The sequence below is a fragment of the Gossypium hirsutum genome, chromosome D08, assembly GCF_007990345.1.
Source record: "Gossypium hirsutum isolate 1008001.06 chromosome D08, Gossypium_hirsutum_v2.1, whole genome shotgun sequence".
NCBI lineage: Eukaryota > Viridiplantae > Streptophyta > Magnoliopsida > Malvales > Malvaceae > Gossypium > Gossypium hirsutum.
Genome location: NC_053444.1, coordinates 25,369,593 through 25,385,984, shown reverse-complemented (window position 1 = coordinate 25,385,984; position 16,392 = coordinate 25,369,593). Strand labels below are relative to the sequence as shown.

The 16,392-nt window shown below is 34.2% G+C and overlaps 1 protein-coding gene across 1 annotated transcript; it reads left to right on the top strand.

Moving 5' to 3' along the window:
• The first annotated feature begins 1,378 nt into the window (after positions 1-1,378).
• On the top strand, positions 1,379-2,936 carry LOC107908827 (uncharacterized). Its single transcript, XM_016836107.2, has 3 exons — positions 1,379-1,498; positions 2,181-2,232; positions 2,365-2,936. The coding sequence occupies exons 1-3, from the start codon at positions 1,379-1,381 to the stop codon at positions 2,934-2,936; spliced, it is 744 nt and encodes a 247-aa protein (XP_016691596.2).
• The last annotated feature ends 13,456 nt before the right edge of the window (positions 2,937-16,392 follow it).

The following is a 16,392-nucleotide window of genomic DNA, read 5'->3' as shown; positions in this document are numbered from 1 at the left end:
TTATCGACAATGGGTCATCGATCAATGTCCTGCCTTTGAAAACATTGTCCAAGCTATCCGTGGACACCTTTCGTACATGGTATCGAGCCCTTTAGTGGTGCGAGCTTTTGATGGCACTAAAAGAAGCATGATTTACGAAATAGAGATTCCCTTGTTGGTAGGAGTCATTAATTTCCTTATTCATTTTCAAGTGATGGATATAACGCCTTCTTACAATATGTTTTTAGGATACCCTTGATTCATTCGGCTAGGGTGGTACCATCGTCCTTGCACCAAAGATTGAAATTTGTAGTCGATCAGAATTTGTGCATCGTTCGAGGTGAAAAAGACCTGTTGGTAGCTAGCTTGCCAAATTATCCTTTCATAGAAGTGGATGATGATGTAATAGATAGTTATTTACAGACCTTTAAGGTGGCCACTACATCTTACGTGACAGAGGGAATGCGAGCCCCTAAGCCTCATGTGCCACGAACAATGAACATGTTATTTGCCCAGACAGTAGGGAAGGGTTGGTAAATCCACTTGGGTTTGGGAAAAGACCTATAAGGTATCTCAGAACCCATTTTTATTCCCACTCAGAAGGATACAAGAGATTTGGGATATAAGCCCATGTGTAAAGAGCGGAGAGCAAAGAGGTTGCCTAGCATGGCTGGAAAGAAGGTGGTGGAACCTTCTTTGATTTGTCCTCCACTATCTAAGACCTTTTACCCAGTGGGATTTGAGAAACAGGAAAGGACCTCGATCAAGTTAATGATTAATGGAGATATAGTGGATCTAAACATGATTGGCGATAGAGTGCTGATGTCAAGAGATTGGGTTCGCTACGACCCTTCCGCCTTGGACAACTGACAGCTCATACCATTACCAGCTATCCTTGAATCCTCTGAGATGTAATCATTTTTAAGAGTTTTTATATCAAAATTTAATATTGTTCAGTTAATTTAATTTCCTTTAAAAATCCAAGTAAAACTGTTTTATCTTTAATGAAATCAGATTTGGATCATGTCCCTAGTCACTTTTATTCATTCAATCATTTTCATTCATATACCAATATACATACTCATAATTATTTCAGGGATATACCTTATGAATTGATAAATTATCCAAATGACATGAATCAAATTCTCATAATTATGTTCACTATAACGATCATGAGATGGAAGAGGAAGAAGTTGTACCAGATGATTTTTTTAGGCTAGTTGAACAAGAAAATAAGTTTATAGAACCTCGCTTGGAGGGAACATATTTAATCAATTTGGGCAATGATGAGTTAAGAAAGGAAATTAGGATTGGAACCACTCTCATGCCAGAGCAAAGTTAATTGTTGAAAGATCTACTTATTAAGTTCTCATATGTGTTTGCATGGTCATATGAAGATATGCCGAGTTTGGAAACCAATATCATGGAACATGAGATACCTTTGAAATCAGATAGTAAGCCCATATACCAGAAGTTAAGAAGGATGAAACCTGAGATGCTGTTGAAGATTAAAGAAGAGGTCAAGAAATAATTTGATGCTAGATTTCTGAAAGTAGCTAAATACCCAAAGTGGGTGGCGAATATTGTACCGGTGCCTAAAAAGGATGGAAAAGTCAAAATGTGCATCGATTATAGAGATTTGAACCAAGCCAACCCCAAGGACAATTTTCCATTACCTTATATAGACACACTAGTTGATAACACTGCTAAACATTGTGCTTTCTCTTTCATGGATGGATTCTCAGGGTATAATCAAATCAAAATGGAAATGGAGGACATGAAAAAGGCCACATTCATCACAACTTGGGGAAATTTTTGTTACAAGGTCATGCCATTTGGTCTGAGAAATGTTAGGGCCATGTATCAATGAGCAATGGTGACACTGTTTCATGACATGATGCATAAAGAGATTGAAGTTTATGTTGATGATATGATAACAAAGTCGGCTAGGGAGGAAAGTCATGTGGAAAACCTCCACAAACTATTTGAAAGATTGAGGAAATACAAATTGAGATTGAATCTAGTAAAATGTACTTTTGAGGTAAAGTTGGGGAAGTTTTTGGGTTTTGTAGTGAGTGAATAAGGAATTGAAATAAATCCAGACAAGGTTAAAGCAATTGAAGATTGAAACCCCCTAAAACTAAAACGGACGTAAGAGGTTTTTGGGATGATTAAATTACATGTCTCGTTTCATCTCACAGTTAACGGATAAATGTGATCCCATCTTCAAGCTCTTACGTAAGGATAGTGATGGTGAATGAACTGAAGATTGTCGAAAAGCATTCGAGAAAGTAAAATAGTATTTGGCTAAGCCACCAATTTTGATCCCCCCGGTGCATGGAAGACCTTTGATTTTGTATTTGGTAGTGCTGGATAATTCTATAGGTTGTGTTCTAGGGAAACGAGATGGTTCAAACAAGAAAGAGCATGCAATCTATTATTTGAGCAAGAAGTTCACAAAATATGAAGCCAAGTATTCCCATCTAGAAAAGATGTGTTGCATTTTAGCATGGACCATGCGTCAACTAAGGCAATATATATTGTATCACACCACCTTCCTCATCGCAAAGTTGGACCCTTTGAAGTACATTTTCGAGAAGCCATCATTGTCAGGAAGATTTGCTCATTCGCAAGTGGTATTGTCCGAGTATGACATCGTCTACGTGTCCCAAAAGGTTATAAAAGAAAGCATAGTCGCACAATTTCCGGCAGATCGCATGAAAGAGGAATACAAACTCATGAGTTTTGATTTCCCAGACGAAGAGATCATGTCAATTTCAAAGTGCGAAGAAGAAATTTGGAGGGTGTATTTCGATAAAGCATCCAACATGATGGGGCATAGGATTGGGGTAGTACTTATCTCCCCAAGTGGCCAGTATTTTCCCGCTACAGCTAAACTGATGTTCACCTGTACGAACAATGTAGCTAAATACGAGGCATGCATTTTGACACTTTAGATCGCCATTGAGAAAAAGATCAGGTTTTTAAAAGGTTTTTGTGACTCAGCGTTAGTTGTTTACCAATTAAGAGGAGAACAGAAAATGAGGGATTCCAAACTAATTCATTATCAAACATATGTGCATGGGCTAACCAAAGAGTTTGATGATGTCCAATTTTTTCATTTGCCAAGAGAAGAAAACCAATTAGCAGATGCATTAGCTACTCTAGCTGCCATGTTCAAAGTAGGATCCAAAATAGAAGTGCAACCTATACAGCTAAGGGTCAAGGGGTCGTCAGCCCACTGTACGAGAGTAGGATCGAGAGTAGATGGGAAACCATGGTATGTTGACATTAAGCGGTATTTGCAATACCAACAATACCCAGATTGTACCTCAGAAAATGATAAACAAATAATTAAGAGGCTGACTATGGGTTTCTTCTTGGACAGTGAGTTTTTTTACAAAAGAAGGCATGACCAAACCCTTTTGAGATCTGTCAACACAGAAGAGGAGAATCAGATAATGAAGGAAATCCATGATGGTGTATGTGGAGCACATAATAATAGATATATGATGGCAGGACAATTCATGAGGGCTGGATATTTCTAGTTGACGTTGGAATGAGATTGTTTAAATTATACTCGAAAATGTCATAAATGCCAGATTTATACAAACAATATTAATGCTCCTCCTACCAATCTCAATGTCTTGGTGCCTCCTTGGCCGTTCTCAATGTGGGGCATGGATGTCATTGGCCCCATCACACCGAAAGCATCAAACGGGCATCGCTTCATCTTTATAGGGATTGATTTTTTCACCAAGTTGGTCGAAACCGCTTCATATACCAATGTAACTCGACCAGTGATCTGCAAATTTCTAGAAAAGGAGGTCATTTATCGGTATGGTTTACCAGAAAGAATCATATCAGATAATGCCAAGAACTTGAATAATGCCTTGATAAAAGAGGTTTGCACACAATTGAAGATCAAACATCACAATTCTGCGCCATATCATCCAAAAATGAATGGGGTAGTTAAGGCTGCAAACAAGAATATCAAGAAGATCATTTCCAAGATAATAGAAACGTATAGGGATTGGCATGAGAAACTCCTTTTTGCTCATGCATACTGCACATCATGAGGACTTTGAGTCGAGCTACTCTATTTTCATTAATGTATGGAATGGAGGCTGTTTTACCTATCGAGGTGCAAATTCCATCTCTACGAATGTTGAGGGAGGTACGACTAGAGGAGGCTGGATGGGTGCAAGAGAGATATGAGAAGTTGAATTTAATTGAGGAGAAAAGATTAGCAGCTTTATGTCATGACTAGTTGTATCAGCAAAGAATGATGAGGACCTATAACAAGAAGGTGAGACGAAGGCAATCCAGAGAAGGGGATCTGGTACTGAAGAATATTCTACCATATGTTCATGATCATCGGGAAAAATGAACGCCAAAATGGGAGGGACCGTATGTGGTAAAGAAAGCTTTCTCTGGTGGAGCATTGATTCTCGCTGAAATGGATAGAGACAAGATGTTGATCCGTATAAATTTTGGTGCAGTGAAAAAATACTTTGCTTAAAAACTAAGCTTGATTGTTCTTAAAGAGTTTTTCACATTAAGTAATATTGGCTTTTTCTGTTTTGCTTTTCTTTGTACATCACATTTGAGGTTACATTTTGCTTTGTAATCTTGCATTCTGCTTAAGGTTAATTACTTCATAAGTTGGCCATGTTTAAAGTGACGAATGACATTTGTTTTTGAAATATCCTTCACTTGAAGAAAATTTCATCCTTTGTTAACCAATTTGGGCCATCTTTCTTGTTCAAAATTGACCCTTACCGAAGGACCACACTCCACATTGGAGGACAAATTGTGAGGTTTTAGGTATGGATCGATGATTTTACAACATTGTGAGGAAAACATGAGATTATGCGCAATTCAAATTGAAAAGAAGGGTGCATTCCTAAGAATGACTTTTTTTATGAGATTAACCATATTTTGAAATGATAAATGACATCCTTTTATTCTCCCCGTCACTTGGAGAAAATTATATCCCTTGTAACCTTATTTTGAGCCTGATGTATCTTGCTTCTGAACCCTAATTAAAGTCATCCATCGAACATCATGAATTGACAAGAAAGATCATGAAGAATGAAAGTAAAATTCTAAGTTTTTGATCTCATTAAAAAAATGAAAAAATATAAGAAATAGGGAAAGCGAATAAGAAATAAAAAAGAAATGAAATAGGAAGGAGTAAGAACAAAGAAAAGTGTTTGGGAGATGGAATGAACAATCAAAAATTCAAAATAACTCCTCATGGTTTTTATACTCTTTCACATAATATATATTTTAGCCTAGAAAACCTTTCCTTGATTGACCCTTAACCCTTAGACCATGTTACAACCTTTAAAACACCATTTTCATTGAATACGTTTGTTCAAATCAAGAAGTTAATCCTTGTGAAATTGTAACGTCTTAGAGATCATAAAAGAGGGAGCTAAACTTTAGGGTGAAAACTCAGTAATGAGCAGTGAAGAGAGATTTCTAAAAAAAAAGAGATATGAGATGCCCTAGAGAATATTGAAGATTTTTAGAAGAAATTGATCCCTCGGTACGAGCCCTAAAGTAATCTATTTGAGCCTATTTTAGCCCTTTTCTTTGGCACATAAACTCAAGTCGACACTACAACCTTGGAACAAGTCCATCTCTGATTGCTCATGGCCGGTTTAAATTAGGGAATTAATCTACTTGGAGAATGTAAGAGTTTATAAAAAGAAGATTTTGCTTAAATCAAGAAAAATAGAAAAACAACAAAACAACAAAACAAAAAAAGAAACAAAAAAATAGAGAGAGAGAGCAAGAGAAAGGAACTATATTAGAGAATATCTACTTTAGGATGCAATTTTGCAAAAGAGCATGGTACAGGGTTCACAGTCGGAACAGTCCAAAGTCAGGAAAAGGAGTTATTATTCTTGGGAAAAGTCAAGAGAAGTCATGACCAACATGGAAGGAGGAAGAGAAGGAGGAAGAGTTTTTTCTAATGAGGTTAAAAATGAAAGAATGAATTGTTTTTTTTTCCCAATTATAGGTGCCAAAAATGAGTAATTTATTCTCACACCTTTATTTTTTAAATTTACAAAAAATACCTCATTTTTTGTAGCACTACCCTTACTCTCTAGCATTTTTACACCTGTAACCCTTTTGTTTATTCAAACCTTCGATTTAAATCCAACATTTAAAAATTAAAAGTAAATTAATTGCTACACCAGCCCTCTGTCTTCCACATTTTTTATCTTTTAGTCCCAAAATCAAGCTATGTCATTTTGTTTCCATCTTTAATAAATTATTTACACTTATATCTTCCCTTTCATTTGCATTTATACCTTATATATTTAATGTCAATTATGCACTTTATTTTAATGTTTTATATTTATTCACACTTGTATAATTTTTATTTAATCTTATTTCGTCTTTATTTATTTTTATGTCATTTATATTTATGTTTTTTTTACACATTCCCATTACATACATTTTAATATTATTTATTTATGTTACTTTGATTCTTTTGTTGTATTATGAATAAGGTGTATTATTGTTATTATTATTATCATCATGTTAAAGTCTTATTTATTTCATTTATTTAAGTTTTCCTTTTATTATCGCCCTTTTTGAAAGAGTTTTAACTTTTCATTAACTTTAGCCAATTTAATTAATTTTTCCTATTTTATTACTATTTGTTTTAAAAGAGGAAACTTTAGATCATTTTTCCATCCTATAATTGTTGACATGAAATTAGTTAAGTAGGTGTTACATTTTAATGAAACCATAAGATTTTTACATTTGGATTTAGGTTAGTCCTTAAGATCTTATCTACCATTTACCCTAGAAAAAATATAAATAATATGTAAGATATTTTTTTAGGGTTTTAAACTAATTTTAAATATCACATAGGATTCCTCTTTAGAATCTTAAGTTAATAAATATTCTCTAGGACTTTATTTAAGATTAAAACTAAAAATTTTTGTAGGTGCATTGTAAATCATGAGTAGGTTTTTCTAAGTATTTTATTTTAGAAACTTTTTAAGCAAGCTAATAAATGTTATTTAAGATATATTATTTTAAGATTTTGACGAATTTTAACCTTAGATCAAGAATTTTAAAGTAAAATAAATCATAAATCCGACATAGGATACTTTCGTAAGATCTTGATAGGTTCAACGTTATTAATTAAATCTTTTAAATAATAATTATAAAAGATCAAATAATTTGTAGATGGATTTTAATATTTCTCTTAATTCATTGGTAATTTCTAGGTTCTTTTAGAATTCTAAAATAAAATTAATTTTAGGAATTGAAGGTATTTTACTAAAATTATTTCGGTATCCTTTAGGGTTCCCGTTAAAAGTAAAAATCTCTAATTCAAGTTTCAAATTACATAAGTTTGGTGAACGCATCTTAATCGAGTTACATGTAAAATTTTCTTTAGAGTTATTATTTAAGATCTCCATAAGATTTTAGTCTAGATTAAGACATTAATATGCTTAAATAAAAAAAACCTAGCTCCTAAAACCTCGTAAGACTATCCTCGGATAGGCATTGTGGGGGTGCTATAACCTTCTCCACATGTAATCGTACTCTTGAACCCAAAATTTGGTGATGAGATCAAGTCTAGACTTTTAGGATTTTTCCGTAGTATTAATTCTAGACTTTTAGACGATAGGTGGCTAACGAACCTAGCCCTAATTGGTTAGTGGCGACTCTATGTTAATTTAGGTCTTCCATGTCTAGCTTTGCTTACTAGTCCCCATGCTATTATGTAGGCAACGTTATGACACACGCCGAAGTGGCCGCAAGTTCTCTTGACCTTAGAAGAGTAGACTTCGATTGCCTAAAAAACATATCCATTAAGTCACTTAACTTTGACGTTTATTGTCCAGATGGAATAGGAAACATTTCAAAGGGAATGGAAACAATCAGAGGAATTTATAATTCCACCTACGCCTAATGGTGATGAGAATGATGAGGGTTTAGTATATAAGGGCCAGAATCCTGAAGTTCCTCCTTTTGCTGACGAGATCCCATTTGCACCCATTAATCAGACTAATAAGGGTGGGGACTAATATTTTCCTTTGTGTAATCCCATTCTTTTCTTTTTTTATTAACTCGTTAATGTATTCATCTTTAGCAATGAAATCATCATTTACCTTTCTCTTATCTTTTTACTTCACTATTATATCTCTTCATTAAACTACTATTATTAATACATCAATCACATCGCGGTCCAAGAACCAGCTAAATCGTGCTCTGATACAAAACTTGTAATCCCATCAACCCGATCCAATTAATCGGATCCACACCTTGGGTATTACCACACGAATACACATACAAGCTTAATTTATTTATACAATTTACAAATAATTACAACTAACTTAATTACAAAATTTTAATTAAAATACATAAGTAAATACAATGAGTAAACACAACTACAATACGTGGTAATTAATTTACAATAATGCCTACATTGAAATCCTAATCAATTATAGATACCCCAAAGTATGGATCTCTAAGTAACATTTCAATCTTGGGACACTCCACCAAACTCGCTCAATATGCATAATAACCCGATACGCCATTTCTTTGATGTAATCCTGGCATCGTCCCTCCTGGCGCAGACCCATATCAATTTAACTGGGACATAACACATACAGATAAGTTCATGGAAACTTAGTGAGAAAAACGTCATTTACATGATTCATATTTCTACATCACAATTTATAACTTCTTTAGGCGGTTTTATCGTTCTTAACCTTCAACCTTGCCTCTAGTGAATGCTTTCTCAAGTTCTATTCTTTTACACTTGTCCGTTACTATACCTTGCTCTAAAACATTTTCCTTTTCTCAACAAAATGTCTTCCTTACATCACTTACATCCTTCAATCACTGAGCCACCACCTCATCATGATTTAAGAAGAAACATGTACGCTGTCACGCCCCATATTTTATTTATTTTATTGTGTTAGTTTATGACACAAGAATTAAATGGCCTAGTGGCTAAGGGAGTGAATTATTTCCAAAAGGTCCCATGTTCAAGCCACCACACTCCCACATTTTATTTAATTTATTTTTGACAATTCTAAGTAGGTCAAACCCCCTTAGTTGTCCACCTCACTTGCCTTATGGGCAAGGATTTCTTTCCTTTTCTTTCTAGTCAACTTACCTTACATAACCCCTTTTCACTCCTATGATCCACTTTTGGTGCCTTTGTCCCCCCTATTTCCTTTTTCCCTCCTTTACCATACCTTGGTCGACCATGCACATAGACACACTTTTATTTTTATTTTTTCTAATCTTTTCTCTCTTCCTTTTCCTTTAGCCGCCCTTCCTCCTTGCTCCTCATATTTCTCTTTTCCTATTTTCTTCATTTCTCCTCCATTCCACCACTTCTAAAGGCCACTAAACCACCACCTCACCATCACGGTCACGCTATTGCTGTCGACCACAGCTAAATTCTCTGATTCTTCTTCTTTTCTCCTGCTCTTCTCATAACTAATTTCTATAATACCTAAATTTTGATATTTTATTCTTAAAAAGGAGTATATCACATCCTATTTCTAATTCCTTTTTTATATATTATATTATCTTCTGTCTAGTTGCAAATCCTCCTCTCTAATAAACTCTCTGTAGGAAGTTGTTGAGCCCCTATTCCTTTGATATTATGTAAGTTTAGATTATCCTCTGTCTACGATATCCTTTTGTTTATCTATATATATTCGATAAGGACAATAATAACCATTTGAATTATTGGATATTATGAAGTGTTATTCGAAAATCCCAGATCTATACCCAACTTTTGGAATTGTGTGATTGTACAATCGATTATGTAAATATTTCACCAAATCGTAAATTGTGTAACATCCTGATTTTTAGAGGTATCAAAAATAGTAGTTTTTGGACCACGATTTTGATGGAAAAATTAGTATTTTAACGTTTATTTAATATGTAACAGCCCGATTTAGGGCCTAGTCGAAATAATGGTTTCGGGACCACAAATCTGACGAGGAAAAAATTTATTATCATTATATTTTTATGGTCTACGATTTCAGGAAACGATTTCCTAAAAATTTCGTTAAAAAATTTTTTCGTTTGGGAACTCAATTTAGTCAAAATGACTAAATTGTAAAAAGTGCAAAAGTTGAGTTCTATATGTTAGAGGTGTCCAATTTTTATGAAATTTTAAATTGAAAATTCTTATACGGTAATTAGACCATTGGTTAAGTTGGTAGGCAGAAATGGACATGGTTAGGCATGTTTCCAAAGATTTTCATTAAGGGCATTTTGGTCATTTAGTTATTAAAATGAATTAAAAACAAAATTAAAAGGCAAGTTTTGTCCATCTTCAAGCTAAGGCCGAATTTTACAATGGGGGAAGCCATAGTTAGGGTTTTCAAGCTTCCAAGCCTCATAGTAAGTGCATCCAAGCCCCATTTTTAATATTTTTTTTACGTTTTTGGATCTTCGTAGCTCGGTTTAGCTTATTCTACCATTAATTCATGTTAGGGTTCATATTTGGAAAAATACTCATAGGTGAAATGTGTTTATTTTGATGTTTTATGGTAGAATATGAAGTTTGAAATTATGTTAAACAACTTTTGCTAGTCAATTTTAAGTGAAACCGAGTAAAACAACATAATCGGTAAAAATACCTAATGTTCATAAGTAAGTGTTAGAGTGGGAATTTGATGTTAGAAGGGAAAAATGTTCATCATGACATAAAATATAAGAATAAGGATTGAAGTTTAATTTCCGAGCTTTGGGACAAAAGTGGAAATATGTAAAAGTTTAGTGGTAAAATTGTAATTTTACCAAAAATTGAGTCGAGTGCTGTTTTGGATAAATGTGAATATTCAACAAGCTAAATTTGATATTATAGATCAAGAAGAATGTGGAATCAATCTCAACCTGGGAAAGGAAAAGATTTCGGATTAAATTGCAAAATCACTACATTTTGCACCGAGGTAAGTTGTATGTAAATAATACATCGTTTATAATTATTTTTAATATTTTGTTATAATATATGAGAAATGGCTGAATTTGAAATAGTTATTTAACAATTAGAAATTTAGTATTGACAGTTGAATTGAACAAAATTAGCTTGAATTGTGGATATATGATTTCGAGTAAAAATTGAAGTAGTTCGAATCAAATTATTAAATTCGTTATGGTATTGGACTGAAATATTGGAAATTGTGATTTGACTTCGGATAAATTGTAAAATATTGAAAAGTGAGAATCCCTGTTGGACCGTCGGAATAGGAAAGGCTTGAATAAAGTACCTATGAACACGTGTGTAGTACTAAGTGCAGGCTACTACGCGTATCGATAGATAATGGTCACATGTGTAGTACTATGTGCAGGCTACTATGTGTACCAGATGGCCTTGGTCACGTGTGTAGTACTATGTGCAGGCTACTCCGTGAACTAGAAAGCTTGATCACGTGTGTAGTACTATGTGTAGGCTACTACGTGTATCGGATGACAATGGTCACATGGGTGGTACTATGTGCAAACCACCGAATATTCATTATTATTCCGACATGTTCAACGGGATATGAGTAATTAGAAACAAATATGAATATGTGATTGAAATGTGATAAACTGCAAAGGAATAACTGGAGTGATAAAGTCTCATACTGTGCCTACAAATTAAATGGTTATTGAATGTTGAATAAATTGTTATAGTGTTATATGAATGAGTGAAATTTAAATAGAACAGAGTTGGGTAGTGACAGTGATGTTAGTTTGAAAAATCACCAAAAATTATAGGAATTGATTTAGTGGTTGAATGAGATATGTAATTAAATCTTAATGAGTCTATTTTCATATAAAAGAGAAAGAATAGACAAAAGAGTTATATATTCTGAGATATTTGAATTTTAGTGAGACAGGGTCAGAATGATTTTGAAATATCCTGTGCTGACTTTGGAAAATCACTAAATATTGAAAAAAAATAATTATGATTTTCAATTTACATGCTTATATTTTGAAATGAGTCTATTTTCAAGAGAAACAAACAGGAACATCATTTGAATTCTGTACAAATAGATAATTAATTTTTAGTGAAGAGGGGTCAAAGCTGTCGAGCAGTGAAACAGGGACGAAAATCCCTAAAGGGAGGAGAGTTGTAACAGCCCGATTTAGGGCCTAGCCGGAACAGTGGTTTCGGGACCACAAATCTGACGAGGAAAAATTTTATTATCATTATATTTTTATGGTCTATAATTTCATTGAAAGATTTCGTGAAAATTTCGTTCGAAAATTTTGACATTGGGGCACTCAATTTAGTCAAAAGGACTAAATTGTAAAAAGTGAAAAAGTTGAGTTCTATACGTTAGAGGTGTCCAATTTGTTATGAAATTTTAAATTGGAGGTTATTATATGGTAATTAGACCATTGGTTAAGTTGGTAGACAAAAATGGACATGGTTAGGCATGTTTCCAAAGATTTTCATTAAGGGCATTTTGGTCATTTAGTTATTAAAATGAATTAAAAACAAAATTAAAAGGCAAGTTTTGTCCATCTTCAAGCTAAGGCCGAATTTTACAAGGGGGGAAGCCATAATTATGGTTTTCAAGCTTCCAAGCCTCATAGTAAGTGCATCCAAGCCCCATTTCTAATGTTTTTTTTACGTTTTTGGAGTCCTCGTAGCTCGGTTTAGCTTATTCTACCATTAATTCATGTTAGGGTTCATATTTGGAAAAATACCCATAGGTGAAATGTGTTTATTTTGATGTTTTATGGTAGAATATGAAGTTTGAAATTATGTTAAACAACTTTTGCTAGTCAATTTTAAGTGAAACTGAGTAAAACAACATAATTGGTAAAAATACCTAATGTTCATAAGTAAGTGTTAGAGTGGGAATTTGATGTTATCATAGAAGGGAAAATTGTTCAGCATGTCATAAAACATAAGAATAAGGGATGAAGTTTAATTTCCGAGCTTTGGGACAAAAGTGGAAATATGCAAAAGTTTAGGGGTAAAATTGTAATTTTTCCAAAAATTGAGTCAAGGGCTGTTTTGGATAAATGTAAATATTAAACAGGCTAAATTTAATATTATAGATCAAGAAGAACGTGGAATCAATCTTAACCTGGGAAAGGAAAAGATTTCGGATTAAATTGCAAAATCACTACATTTTGCACCGAGGTAAGTTATATGTAAATAATACATCGTTTATAATTATTTTTAATATTTTATTATAATATATGAGAAATGGATGAATTTGAAATAGTTATTTAACAATTAGAAATTTAGTATTGATAGTTGAATTGAACAAAATTAGCTTGAATTGTGGATATATGATTGTCGAGTAAAAATTGAAGTAGTTCGAATCGAATTATTTATTTATTAATTACATACTTACTTACTAAGCTATATGTTTATCCCTTTCTCTTTTCCCTTGTTTTATAGTGTTTCCAAGCCAGCTCGAAAATCGGAGGTTTTCAGAGATCCAGTCACACTATCAACTTCCTTTTGGGTATTTTAGTCAAAAATATTATTTTGGAATTATAGCATGTATAGAAGACTTGGTCATTTTGTTATGTGTCATAAATTGTTCTGTATATACTATATAATAGTTTATTTTGTATAAATCGTTGATATGGACTAATATGGATTAAATTCCACGTGTATGAAATTTCAATGTTGTGTTGATAAATTTTAAAGCAAGTATGTAAATGTTTAAATGCAAAAAAAAGGGACTTTAAAATAAAATATGAAAAATTTATTTTGTTAAAGTTCTATAATGCCTCGTACTTGGTCCGGGCGTTTGACACAGGTAAGGGGGTGTTACATTTTAGTGGTATATGAGCTATGGTTTAGTCGGTTCTCGGACCAACGTAAAGTTTGAAAGTCTATCTATACATGCCATAAGTATTCTGAGATAATGTGATGACTCTTGACACTTTAAATTGTTTTTTATAGTAAATGGATCCCGGCCGAGCTGTAGTTGACGGTGCAGAGAGTAATACACCGGCTCCCGCACAAGGGACCGTGCCTGAGGATATAGACCTGAAACACAAAGACAGGTAGATGGGGCTCGGGAAGCCTTTTTCCATATGATGAACAATTGGTATGCAGAATTTGTTCGAGCAAATCCGAATGTTCAACCTCCTCCACCACCTCCTATTCCCCAACCGGTCCCCATAACTCTACAAGGTGTTGACTTGGTAAGATTGACTATGCCTCCAGTTGATAAAATATGAAAGCAAATTCAGGGCTAATATAGATGATCCCGAGAAAGTAGAGTTTTGGCTTGAGAATTCTATTCAGGTATTTGATGAGCTATCTTGTACTCTTGAAGAATGCTTGAAATGTGTTATATCTTTACTGAAGGATTCAGCATACTGATGGTGAAAGACACTGGTATATGTGGTTCCGAAAGAAAGGTTACATGGGATTTCTTCCAGGAGGAATTCAGAAAGAAGTACATAAGCCAATGGTTCATTGATAAAAAACGTAAAGAGTTCCTTGAGTTAAAGCAGGGCCGAATGTCTGTGGCAGAATATGAAAGAGAGTTCGTCAGACTCAGCAAATATGCTCAGGAATGTGTGTTCATAGAGGCTATCATGTGTTAGAGATTCGAAGATGGATTAAATAAAGATATCAGATTGTTAGTTGGGATTTTGGAACTGGAAGAATTTGTGGTACTGGTTGATCGAGCTTACAAAGCTGAAGAATTGAATAAAGAAAAGAGAAAAGCTATGATTGAGGCATGAGATGCAAGAAAGAGGCCAATGAGTAAATCATTCCAAACTCAGTGAAAGAAGTCCAAAGAGATGAATCCTTGATTGACTACTTCAGCTGGGTATTCACGCCGAGACCGGGGAAGATCATATTCGGGTTCTAGAGCTCCAGCTACTTCAATGGCAAGTGTGGGTAGTGTGAAGTCTAATAAACCCGAGTGTCAGCATTGTGGTAGGCGACATCCTGGTGAATGTTGTTTAATTAGCCAGCTTGTTTTAAGTGTGGTTCTCGAAAACACTATGTTAGAAATTGTCCCGAGAAGATTGAAGAAGAAAAATTTCAGAATGTTAGATCGGGTGATACTGTCAGCAGGGGTAGACCACCGAGAAATACCGGAAGCAAAGCTAGCAGTAAAAGTGTAATGAAAGATACAGTTGTGAGACCAGAAACTAAATCACCCGCTAGAGCTTATGCCATCTGTGCTCGAGAGGATGCATCATTCCCTAATGTGATTACTGGTACATTTTCTCTCTATGATATTGATGTTATTGCATTGATTGATCCCGGGCCTACTCATTCCTATGTTTGTGTGAATTTAGTATCTAATAAGAGTTTGCCTATTGAATTTACTGAGTTTGCGATTAAAGTGTCAAATCCTTTAGGAAAATATGTGTTAGTTGATAAGGTTTGCAACAATTGTCCTTTGGTGATTCAAGGTCAATTATTTTCCGGCTAATCTGATGTTGTTACCATTTGATGAGTTTGATGTTATTTTGGAGATGGATTGGTTGACATTACATGATGCCAAGGTGAATTGTAGACAGAAAATTCTTGAGTTGAAATGTGAAAATGGTGAAATTCTTCGGGTTGAAATAGATGAATCAAATAAATTGCCTATGGTGATTTCGCACATGTCTGCTCAGAAATACATGAGAAAAGGGTGTGAAAATTATCTTGCTTATGTGTTAAATACTGATATGACTGAGTCGAAGCTTGAATCAGTACCGGTAGTCTGTGAATTTTCAGACGTTTTTGCAGAGGAATTGCCTGGGTTACCTCCGATTAGAGAAGTTGAGTTTGCTATTGATTTGTTACCTGAGACTGCACTGATTTCCATTGCTCCGTATAGATTGGCTCCAACCGAATTGAAAGAATTAAAAGCTCAGTTGCAAGATTTGACAGATAAAGGATTTGTAAGACCGAGTTTTTCTCCTTGGGGTGCTCCTGTATTATTTGTGAAAAAGAAAGGCGGCTCTATGAGACTTTGTATTGATTATCGACAGCTCAACAAAGTGAATATAAAGAACAAGTATCCGTTATCGAGAATTGATGATTTGTTCGACCATTTAAAAGGGGCAACAATATTTTCAAAGATTGATTTGAGATCCAGTTACTATCAGCTGAGAGTTAAAGAGTCAAATGTGTCAAAAACTACTTTCAGAATGAGGTATGGCCACTATGAATTCCTTGTGATGCCTTTCGGTTTAACTAATGCTCCAGCTATTTTTATGGACTTGATGAATCAGATTTTCCGATTGTATTTGGATAAATTAGTGGTGGTGTTCATAGATGATATTTTTATTTATTCTCGAAATGAATCCGTGCACGCCGAACATTTGAGAATTGTGTTGCAGATTTTGAGAGATAAGAAATTGTTTGCTAAATTTAGTAAAAGTGAGTTTTGGCTCCGTGAGGTCAGATTCTTGGGACACATAGTTTCAAGTGAT